Below are 11,250 nucleotides of genomic sequence, written 5' to 3' on the forward strand. Positions count from 1 at the left end.
TAGTGATCAAATCAGAATGATCCTGGCACAAAGTAAACATATAGATCAATACAACAGAACAGAAATCCCAGAAATAAACCCAAAATTATACAGTCAATTGGTATTTAACAAAGGAGGAAAGACTATGTCATGGGAAAAAGATAGTCTCTTCAACAAATAGTGTTGGGAAAACCAGACAGCCACATGCAAAAGAATGAAACTGGACCACTTTCTTATGCCATAGACAAAAATAAACTCAAAATGGATTAAGGACCTAAATATGAGACCTGAAACGACAAAAATCCTAGAGGAGAGCAGTGATTTCTCTGACTTCGGCTGTAGCAACATTTTTCTGGGTATGTCTTCTGAGGCAAGGGAAATAAAAGCAAAAATAATCTGTGGAGACTACACCAACATAAAAAGCTTCTGCACAGCAAAGGAAACAATCAACAAACCAAAAGATAACCTACTGGATGGGAGAAGGTATTTGCAAATGACATACCTGATAAGGATTAGTATCCAAAAATATATAAAGAATTTATAAAACTCAACACCCAAGAAACAAATAATCCAATTTAAAAATGGGCAGAAGACATGAACAGACATTTCTCTAAGACCTACAGATGGCCAACAGACACATGAAAAGATGCTCAACATTACTTATCATCAGGGAAATGCAAATCGAAACTATGATGAGATATCACCTCACACCTGTCAGAATGGCTAAAAACAATACAAGAAACAACAGCGTTGGCAAGGATGCGGAGAAAGGGAAACCCTCTCGCACCGTTGGTGGGAATGCACACTGGTGCAGCCATGCTGGAGAACAGTGTAGAAATTCCTCACATCGTTAAAAATAGAACTCTATGACCCAGCCATCACACTACCGGGTATTTATCTAAAAACTACAAAATCACTAATTCAAAGGGATACATGCACCCCGATGTTTATTGCAGCATTATTCATTATTTACAATAGCCAAATGACGGAAGCAGCCTAAGTGTCCATCAATAGATGAGTGGATAAAGAAGATGTCACACACACACACACACACACACACACACACACACACACACAGTGGAATAGTACTTAGCCATAAAAAAAGAATGAAGTCTTGCCAGTTACAATGACATAAATGGAGCTAGAGAGTATTATGCTAAGCAAAATTAGTCAGGCAGAGAAGGATAAGTACCATATGATTTCACTCATATGTGGAATTTAAGAAAACTAACAAAGGAAAAAGAGAGAGAGAGAGAGAAACCAAGAAACAGACTCTGGTTACCAGAGGGGAGGTGGGTGAGGCGATGGGTGAAATAGGTGATGCAGATCAAGAATGAGCACTTGATGATGTATAGAACTGTTGACTCACGATACTGTGCACTTGAAACCAATATCACACTGAATGTTAACTATATTGGAATTAAAATGTTAAACTTAACCGGGGCGCCTGGGTGGCGCAGTCGGTTGAGCGTCCAACTTCGGCTCAGGTCATGATCTCGAGGTCCGTGGGTTCGAGCCCCACGTCGGGCTCGGTGCTGACAGCTCAGAGTCTGGAGCCTGGTTCTGATTCTGTATCTCCCTCTCTCTCTCCCCTCCCCTACTCGTGTTCTGTCTCTCCCTCTCTCAAGAAGAAATAAGCATTAAAAAAAGAAGAAGAAAATTTAAAAACTTAATTAAAAACTGAGTGAACTATACCTACTTGTATCAGCACAGATGAGACTCACATATATAAAATATTGAGTTAAAAAATCAAGAGACAGGGGCGCCTGGGTGGCTCAGTCGGTTAAGCAACTGACTTCCGCTCAGGTCATGATCTCACAGTTCATGGATTCGAGCCCCGCATTGGGCTCTGTGCTGACAGCTCGGAGCCTGGAGCCTGCTTCGGATTCCGTGTCTCCCTCTCTCTCTGCCCCTCCCCCGCTCACACTCTGTCTCTCTGTCTCTCTGTCTCTCTGTCTCTCTCTCTCAAAAATAAACATTTAAAAAATAACAAAAAATTCAAAAATTAAAAACAAAATATGCTGAGGAGAGGCTGGGGTCATTTCATTACTAAAAAGAACAGGGACTGGGACACCTGAGTGGCTCAGTCAGTTAAGCTTCCGACTTCAGCTCAGGTCATGATCTCACGATTCGTGGATTCGAGCCCCGCATCGGGCACTGTGCTGACAGCTCAGAGCCTGGAGCCCGCTTCGGATTCTGTGTCTCCCTCTCTCTCTGCCCCTCCCCTGCTTGTGCTCTGTCTCTCTCTCTCTCTCTCTCTCTCTCTCCCTCTTAAAATAAACATAATAAAAATAAAATTTTAAAAATAATAATAAATAAAATAAAACTATACATTATGGTAATTATATACATTATACATAATATTATACACATAATATGTTATATGTATTTCTTACATAAATATATAGTACATATATACATATACTGTTATGTTTACAGACACTATTCAAACGTTAACAAGAGAAAATACAAAAACGTGAAAAACAGAAATGTAAAAATGAAAAACAAAAATCCAAATTCACACTTTACCTGTAACAGCTCCCCTTACACAACCCAGATCGCACAGCCCTAAGTCAAGGCGGCATGCACAACATGGGGAGGTTGTGGGTTGCGGCAGAGATGGTCCGCTCTACGGGAGCCCCTTCTCCCCATCCGAGCCGTAAACCAGGGTCAGCTGGGAAGTGGTCCACAAGCAGAGACCACGCTTCCCAGCTTCTGTCACATCCCAAGGCAGCATCGGAATCCTCGGCAAGGTAACGAGAGAAATACCATTCCAAACACGCCAGCGGGGCATGTGAGCGAGAGCCCCCTGGGCCTTCCGGCCCGTCCCAGCCAGCCACACCGTGCAGCCGAGAGCGTGACTCCAGCCACTCTGCATGAAATGGTAGAAGCGACCAGACAGCCCTGCCCAAAGGTCCGAACCACTGTGACGGGTGAGTGTGAGGGTCCTAAGCCATTACGTTTGGGGTTGTTTCGAACACAGCCACAGAACGGAAAGATATCACTTCTTTGTAAGTCACACTTTTAGGGGCAGCTGGGTGGCCGAGTCGGTTAAGCGTCCGACTCTTGGTTTCAGCTCAGGTCATGATCTCACAGTTCGTGAGTTCGAGCCCCGCGACGGGCCCTGCGTGGACAGTGAGGAGCCTGCTTGGGATTCTCTGTCTCCCCAATTCCCTGCCCCTCCCCCACACTCTCTCTCTCTCTCAAAAACAAATAAATATTTAAAAAATCAGGGGCGCCTGGGTGGCGCAGTCGGTTAAGCGTCCGACTTCAGCCAGGTCACGATCTCGCGGTCCGGGAGTTCGAGCCCCGCGTCGGGCTCTGGGCTGATGGCTCAGAGCCTGGAGCCTGTTTCCGATTCTGTGTCTCCCTCTCTCTCTGCCCCTCGCCCGTTCATGCTCTGTCTCTCTCTGTCCCAAAAATAAAATAAAAACGTTGAAAAAAATAAATTAATTAATTAAAAAAATAAAAAATCATACTCCTATCATTACATAACATTCCTTTTTTTGCTTTCTGTTTCATGCCTTTGACCTTAAATTCTGCTTTATTCCTTCATTTGTATAGTGTCATTGTGACTTCATCCTGATTGCAAATAGCACATACCTGGCTTTTAGATTTCACCTCCAACTGCCAATTTCTCTTTTATAAACAGTTAGGGTTGTTAAAAGAGAGACGACGGGCCCAGGGCGGAGTCACTTGTGCTAAGCCCACATCGCCAAATGGAGAAACTTAATTAGTTTCGGCTTCTCCCAGCTGTGGAATCTCAATCCAGTCAATCTGGAATCTCCTGGTCCGCACCAGCGAGGCCATCTGCCTGATAGGTCCCTGCCGTCCCCTAAAGGAAGGTGACCTTGACCCCAAACAGCCCACTCTGCTAGTAACTTCCTTGTCTGGCCCCCTTCTGCCTCCAAAAATCCTTCATTTTGCACGACTCTTCAGAGCTCCTTGCTGCCTGTTGGGATGCTGCCTGACTCATGAATCATCCAATAAAGCCCGTAAGAGCTTCAACATGTACTCAGCTGGATTTCATTTTTAACGGATTGCTTGTGGGCTGGATTTTATTTCTTCTCTCTTCTATTTGTAATTTATTGTTTTCCTTTTCAGTTGGTCAAGCTTCTGTTTTATTCTCTCTAGTCTTTTCGTTTTTGTCAGTAGTTACTTCCTGGGATTTTTTTGCCCTAATAATCATGAATAAATCCATATTTCTTTCTTGGAATATCAAAATAATCGTTATACTTCGCCATCACCCAGAGGGCTTTGTCACCTGTGCTCCGTCCTCTTTCTCGCAAACAAGATAAAGCCTGTGAACCACGTTAACATCCCCACTCTCCCCATCCGTTTCTGACAACCTCAGGCTTCAGTTCAGGTCTCGGAGAAGAAGGCGGTCTGTGCTCCTGTGGGCCAGCAGGGCGTGAGTGACAAAGAGGGAGGAGCCCTGTCAGTCTCAAAGTCCTTAGAGGCAGACACCAGCCAGGGTCACCATCTCCCTTAATGCCCCAGGAGGGGTGCAGCTCCAGTGTCCTGAGAGTCCTACTGTCCTTCTGACTTCTCAGCCAAGCATGAGATGGGATGCAAGAGCAGGAAAGGTAGGTTGCAGGGAGGCCATCTGCTTCTGGAGTTTTGGTGGATAAGACATTCTAAAATGCTCTTCTGCTGCACCCAGAGGCTGCACAGATTAGAACAAACTTGCCTTTCAAGGCATTGCTGAGCTTGCAAGAATGTAAGAGAAATCCCCAAAGGTGGCCAGAAGAGGGGTGAATAATAAAACCAAATGCACAAGCAAAGAGCAAATCCAGACCTACCAAGAGCAGAAACATGGGGGATGAGAAACTATGTCCGGGAGGGGTTGAACCAACCATGCAATGGCATGCAATGGAAAATCTTCCAACTCGTGCAAAGCTACCAGTTTGTGTATCCTGATTATAGGTGGAAAGAGTTAATAAAAATATAAATACAAATTTGGAGAAAGAATTCTGCAAATTTGCAATTATGGGATTGCTCTCAACTATCTGGAGGCTTGTGCCCAACAGACACAACCACAAATCTCTGCTGGAGTAGCTCTCTGAGCCAAACCTGTTAGGATTCTCCCAAATTAAGTTCAGTCAGGGGCATCTGGGTGGCTCAGTCAGTTGGGTGTCCGACTTTGGCTCAGGCCATGATCTCACGGTTCCTGAGTTCGAGCCCTGCATCAGGCTCACTGCTGTCAGCACAGAGCCTGCCTTAGATCCTCTGTTCCCCCACCTCAAAAATAAATAAATCTAAAAAAAATGTATGTTATACACATACATGGAAACAAAACACCATGAATGAGTCACAGAAACCAAAAGCAACTCATATTGGAATTATCAAATGAAAAATATAAAATGACTTTTTGTGAAATATTTCAAGAAAGGGAAGGTGACTGAAGAAACAAAAGACTATCAAAATTAGCCAGGCAATGTTCACAACATCCCTGGACTCTACCCACTATACGCCAGCTGTGACAGTGACAGCCAAAAATGTCTCCAGGCGATGCCAATTTGTCCCTGGGGGACAAACCACCTGCACTTGAGAACAGCCTGTTCTGGAGCAAGGTACAGGATCAGATACTACAGAAAACAGATCACTGACCAAGCGGCAAAACACAACATTAACATTTTGAACTAATATGGGATTTTGTCAAATCTAAAAAGCCGTCAATTTTAAGATTTAGCCTTCTTTCAGGTAATGCTAAGAATGAGAATACCCTACAATTAAAGTGTGAATCATTTTTTTTAAATCACAGAAAATTAAAGATGCAGCACAATTTCGGAGAATTTAAATGTGAAAACAGGTTGCAGGGACAATCTGTGAAAAATATTACTTTAATAAAAGAGGAAGAAAAAATTAGCCAGGCAGACGCGGGGCGGGGCGGGGCGGGGGGGGGGGGCGGGAACCTTTCTGAAACTTCAATTGCTACGAATAATATGAGTCTAATCTCTGTGCACCGAATAAGATATCTGCATATGTATGTTATATGTGCAAAAAAGTGACAGAAGTGAATAAATCCATCGATATAATGAGATAATTGGTAGGTGAAGCAGACAAGTTAATGAGGTTATAGGAAATTGAAAAATGCTATTAATGTCTCTTTTCATTCGTTTAGCAAATGATCAAAGACCTTAAGGAGAGAGCGGAAGCTCATGTTGATACCCGAAAGAGCCCTGTTAACCTTGAAAATAAAAACGGCCAGTTATTTTACCAGCAAAAGACGGGTTTTTTCGGGACTAGCAGAGAATTGCAACCAGCACAACCAACCAGTGGCAAAAGCATAGGTGAGTGTGCACAACAAACGAGAGGAACCCTCTTTTAGAGGAAAGGGGAACTTGGGTGGGCTGTTGTAAACACAAAGTCCATTGGAGTAAACTGAGAGTTTGAAGTGTAGCGGCTTCTCATTGGCTGGACTGTTGCTAGGGCGAAGTAAGCCCCTCTTCCTCCTGCTAAGGATCGTAAGCAGCGGCCAAAGTAGAATCCACCTGCAAGGTGCCTTGTGTCTCTTCCCGTTGGATTTGATATTAACAAAGAGGGCGTGGGGCGCCTGGGTAGCTCAGCCGGTTAAGCATCTGACTTTGGCTCAGGTCATGATCTCGCGATCATGAGTTCCATCAGGTCTTGATCTCGTGGTCTGTGAGTTCGAGCCCCGCCTGGGGCTCTGTGCTGACAGCTCTGAGCCTGGAGCCTGGAGCCTGCTTCTGTTTCTCTCTCTCTCTCTCTCTCTCTCTCTCTCTCTCTCTCTCTCTCTCTCTCTCTCTCTCTCTGACTTTCAAAATAAGTGAATAAATGTTAAAAACAAACAAACAAACATCTGTGTGCAAGTTTTTGTGTGGATGCCAGTTTTCCAGTCATTTGGATAAACACCAAGGAGCACAATTGCTGGACTGTATGGGAAGAATATGCTTAGTTTTGTAAGAAACGGCCAAACGGTCTTTCACTGCAACCGTGCACCATTTTGCATTCGCCCAGGCGATGAATGAGAGCTCCCGCCGGTCCACATCCTCACTAGCATTTGGGGTTGTCAGTTTTCTGGATTTGGGCCTTTTTAACAAGGCCGTAATGGCATCTCATTGTAGTCTGAGCCATTTATTTTTATTCATACAAAAAAACTTACGAGCTAGCTGCCCCCGATATATTAAGGAAGCCCAAAAGTTGGATTTTTAGTAGAGCAACGGTAACCGCTTTTTTTTAAAACACCCAGATTTTTTGTTTTGACAGAGCTGAAGAATGGAACCGGCCAACAAGGCGAAGGGCAGCGTAGACATCAAGTTTATTAGGGAGAGAATGAAACAAAAGAAAAAGCCTCCTGTTACCGGGACGGGCTCCTTAAGGAGGAGGCCTCAGAGAAGGAGGCTTGTATCAGTTAGTGGCCCCTCCTTTTGAGGCGGAGGAACCCTGCTGTTCCTGCACCAGGATATGGTTCCCGTTCCGAGCGGTTCGTTCCAGGGAGTGGGTATTTCAGAAGGTCCAGTACTTTCTGCTTCCTTGTGTTAACAACTTGTTGTTATCCCTATCTACCCAAGGTCAACCGGTCTCCTGTCTCACAACCAAAATATAAACAACCCGAGAAAAGTCTAAAACGTAAGGACTTTACATGTGTTTATGCTTGGTATTTACAAGACATTTTTGTGACTGCTTTCTCTGTTCATTTTTAACTCTGCCATCTTCAAAACTAGGATTTGTGTCCATTTAACGGACAGAAAACAGAAGCCCAAAGCGAGGCACTTGTGCCAGCTGGATTCCTGACATTTTTACCGCTGTTCTGTGACTGGGTCAACGGGCTAGGAAATGAACTTATCTTTGCTGAAAATTCTGTTTAAAGTTTGCTAATGTGTGCCGAGCTCTGCCCAGGGCTTCAGGGACACAGAGCTGAACAAGAAGACACCCCCAACCCTAAGACGCCCCCACACACGGGGCCTTCAACTGGTAAGGTGTTCGGGCTCAACAAAACCTTCTTCACATCCACCGAGCTTTGGGTCCCCTGGGACCTCAGGATGACCCACACTAGGCCTTGGACTCTAGAGTTGGGGGACTGAGGAGTGGGGGGCTCCTCTTGGTGAAGAGACACCCAGACATTTCTGACTGCAATCCCGGAAGAACGGAAAACTACACTTAAAGACAGCTGCCAGGGGTCCGACTGCCCTACTAAAGAGGAGGGGGCTACCACAGTCTGGGGATGTTCGTTTGGTGTAGGAAGATCGCGTTTATAACTTAAAAATACACAAATCAGCGCTCACGGAGGCCGCCAACAAGAGGGCGCCCCGGGAAGGGCTCACCCCAAAACGAGGGGTGCGGAGGGGCGCAGCACAGAGGCGGAAGGGGGAAGGGGCGATGAGGCGGGGCGCGAGTACGTGCGTGCGCGCTCGCAGCCGCGGTGGGGCGGTTGCCCCGCCTCCCATTGACGTGCGCGCGGCCGCCCCTCGGTCGACGGGAGGCGTGGCCGTAAAGAGGCACGGCCGTGTCGCGAAAGGGGCCGCAACGCTCAGGGCGCTGGTTGACGGCTGGGACTCCATTTTGTTCGCGGCTTCTCTGCTCGTAAGTCGCTTGTTTCCGTGGCTTGTGCGAGGCGAAAAGTTTTAAAAGGGTAAAAGTTGTAAAGAATATTCTGGAACTCTGTTGGTAAGCCTAGCGAGTCTCCATTTTCTCTCCGCAGCAGACGTCGATACCGCGGTTCCGGAGAGGCGGGGAGGATGCGGCCCTTGGACGTCGTCGAGCTGGCAGAGCCGGAGGAGGTGGAGGTGCTGGAGCCCGAGGAGGATTTCGAGCAGTTCCTGCTGCCCGTCATCAACGAGATGCGGGAGGACATCGCGGCGCTGACCCGGGAGCACGGCCGGGCGTACATGCGGAACCGGAGCAAGCTGTGGGAGATGGACAATATGCTCATCCAAATCAAAACGCAGGTGGAGGCCTCGGAGGAGAGCGCCCTGAACCATCTTCAGAATCCCGACGATGGAGTCGAGGGCAGAGGGACCAAACGGTGCGAGAAGGCGGAGGAGAAGGCCAAGGAGATCGCGAAGATGGCAGAGATGTTGGTGGAGCTGGTCCGGCGGATAGAGAGAAGCGAATCGTCGTGAAGGAGGGCGGGCGGTAAGGCCGGGGGCCGGCGGGGCCCCATGCGGGTCCTGCTCGTTGCCAGACCCTTGGTTAATCTCCGACGAGACGTGTTTAATGAGGGTCCACGTGGGGTGGAAGTTGGAGGCAGGAGAAATACAGGCGTGCTCGATTTTTACCCCGGGTGTGCGTAGCAATCTGTTAAAAATCCTCTACGCTGCTGATTTGGGAAAGCCAGGTTTGGGAGTGTTGGGTTGAAACCCAGAGGCCTGGTCAGTAGGGTGATTGCAGAACCGTGATCGTACAGGCCTTTAAGGAGACAAAGTCACAGCAGCGGCCGTTGAGCAAGGGGGAATAGAAAGCGGATTATCCGAGGGAAGGGCTCTTACTGGACGAGTTCAGGTTTCGCTAGAAGACTGGAATGGGTCAGGGGGCCTGGAGAAGAGCTGGCGTCCTGCACGGTTAAAGGTGTGCCGGGCTTTGGTTTGTTTTTCCTTCAGTTCATCACGTCTTAATGATGACTTTCTCCGATTGCGCTTTAGGTTAACAGCCAATGGATTCTGGTCAACTGATGGAGATTGGCTGACATCGTTGAGAAGCTGAAACCAGAGAGCCTTTTGTTTTCTCTCTCTCTCTTTCCCCCCCCCCCCTCTGTCTACACTCTGTCCTCACTTACACTACGTTTCCGCAATGGTCTGTGGTTGATGACCTCACTATAAGTTTTGACTGTTCGATGTTTTTGTTTGGGAAGGTAACTTTTATTTGGAAAATGCTCTCACACGAGAATTAGGGCCTAGATTGTAAGCTTTTGCAGCAGTCACGTTTGTTCCTGGGCTTTGGTTATTTCTAAATTTTGAGGCGCTTTGCCCTTTCTTGTGTGACTTGAAAGCTCCCTGGGACTTTGAGTCTGTGTCACATGAGACGCAAGAGTTGGAGTTTTCCAGCTCTGGAGGTGCCCAAGGCGCTGGGTTACTTCTAGAAGAGTACTTCCTGCGGTAACTGCTAAAGAAGCTGAAGAAGGGACCAGACTTGGACTTGGAATGTGAATGGGGCTGATCTGGCTAGGACTTGATGAATCAGAAGAAGGGGTGGAGGAGGGTAGTGTCTGTATTTTGGGACTTTAATTTCTGTGTGAGACCAAAGGAGACGAGATGTATTTTGTTCGAAATTTACATTTTGTATGGTACACTATCTGATGTAACTTGTCTGGTCAGTTTGTTTAGACAACCCAGCTCAGCTTTATGTGACGTGGAACCTAGAATAGGAGACAAGATCTTGGTATTCTGTACAAGATGATGTGCATCTTGTACAAGATGATGTGCATCTGTACAAGATGATCTGCATCCCCTGATGCATCTCGGGGATTCTGGGCATAAAATGAAAGAGATACTCGCAAAGGCTCTTGAGGGGCAGGGAAAGGAAAGGAGGACTGTCTGCATTGGACCCTAAACTGGACAGGGACTAGGTATTTTTGAAGTTCATAAGTTGTCCTGCTCTAAGTTCATTTGAGTAGCAGACCTGACAAGCATTTGAGGTCAAAACCCTACCATGTGTAATAAAAAGAAAAAAAAAAAATGACCATGTTAATAAAAGTATTCATTTGCTTGAAAAGACAAAAGACCTAAAAAAGTTATTGGCTAAATTTTTTTTCTCTCGAAATCTTTTCCTTTGTCATCATTGCCAATTGGAGAATGAGTGTCCTAAGCCTCTGATTGTGGGGAAGATTTAGCTCCGCCTGCTACTATAGGAACTGGTCAGGGGAAGGACAATCTCGGTTCTTAGTGCAGGAAAGAACCCCTTAAAATCCTGTCGCCCCCGAGGCTCTCTTCAGACAGCCAGGCCAGAGTACTTTGACTCTTTTAACCTAGAAGATCGGCACATAATTGTACTCTAGTCCTTGCATTAGCAATATTAAGGGAAGCCGCAATTACAGTGGTGTGGTGGGCCACACACACCCCTCCCAGCCCCTTCAGCCGTGAAGGGCTTGCTCACCAGCCGCTGGAAGTGCTGCCGACAGCCTTCAGCTGGTCAGTCCTTTTGAGAAGTTCCTCTGCTTAAGAGCTGCCCTAGCCAAGACCAGGCCCCCTTTCCTGGGCGGCCCATGTCCATTGACTGATGGGCTGGGGGTCCAAGGGCTCTTTCCCTCTCGCTGCAAGTTGGGACAACTTGGAAGGGCGTCTCTATCAGCTCCCTGGGGGTCTGCTGAGG

General features: G+C 46.8%; 1 protein-coding gene across 2 annotated transcripts; it reads left to right on the forward strand.

Moving 5' to 3' along the window:
• Positions 1–8,398: 8,398 nt before the first annotated feature.
• On the forward strand, positions 8,399–10,660 carry MRFAP1 (Morf4 family associated protein 1). 2 transcript variants are annotated; one of them, XM_027076635.2, is made up of 3 exons: positions 8,399–8,526; positions 8,645–9,078; positions 9,585–10,660. In XM_027076635.2, the coding sequence occupies exon 2, from the start codon at positions 8,682–8,684 to the stop codon at positions 9,063–9,065; it is 384 nt and encodes a 127-aa protein (XP_026932436.1). In that variant the 5' UTR covers positions 8,399–8,526; positions 8,645–8,681; the 3' UTR covers positions 9,066–9,078; positions 9,585–10,660. The 2 variants fall into 2 exon arrangements, with proteins under 2 accessions (XP_026932436.1, XP_026932378.1); XM_027076577.2 differs by lacking the exon at positions 8,399–8,526 and having other exon boundaries at positions 8,533–9,078.
• The last annotated feature ends 590 nt before the right edge of the window (positions 10,661–11,250 follow it).

This window comes from Acinonyx jubatus, chromosome B1 (assembly GCF_027475565.1).
Source record: "Acinonyx jubatus isolate Ajub_Pintada_27869175 chromosome B1, VMU_Ajub_asm_v1.0, whole genome shotgun sequence".
Lineage (NCBI taxonomy): Eukaryota > Metazoa > Chordata > Mammalia > Carnivora > Felidae > Acinonyx > Acinonyx jubatus.

Coding starts and splice junctions, on each gene's coding strand:
- MRFAP1 (XM_027076635.2), top strand. CDS start 8,682: ATGCGGCCCTTGGACGTCGTCGAGCTGGCAGAGCCGGAGGAGGTGGAG.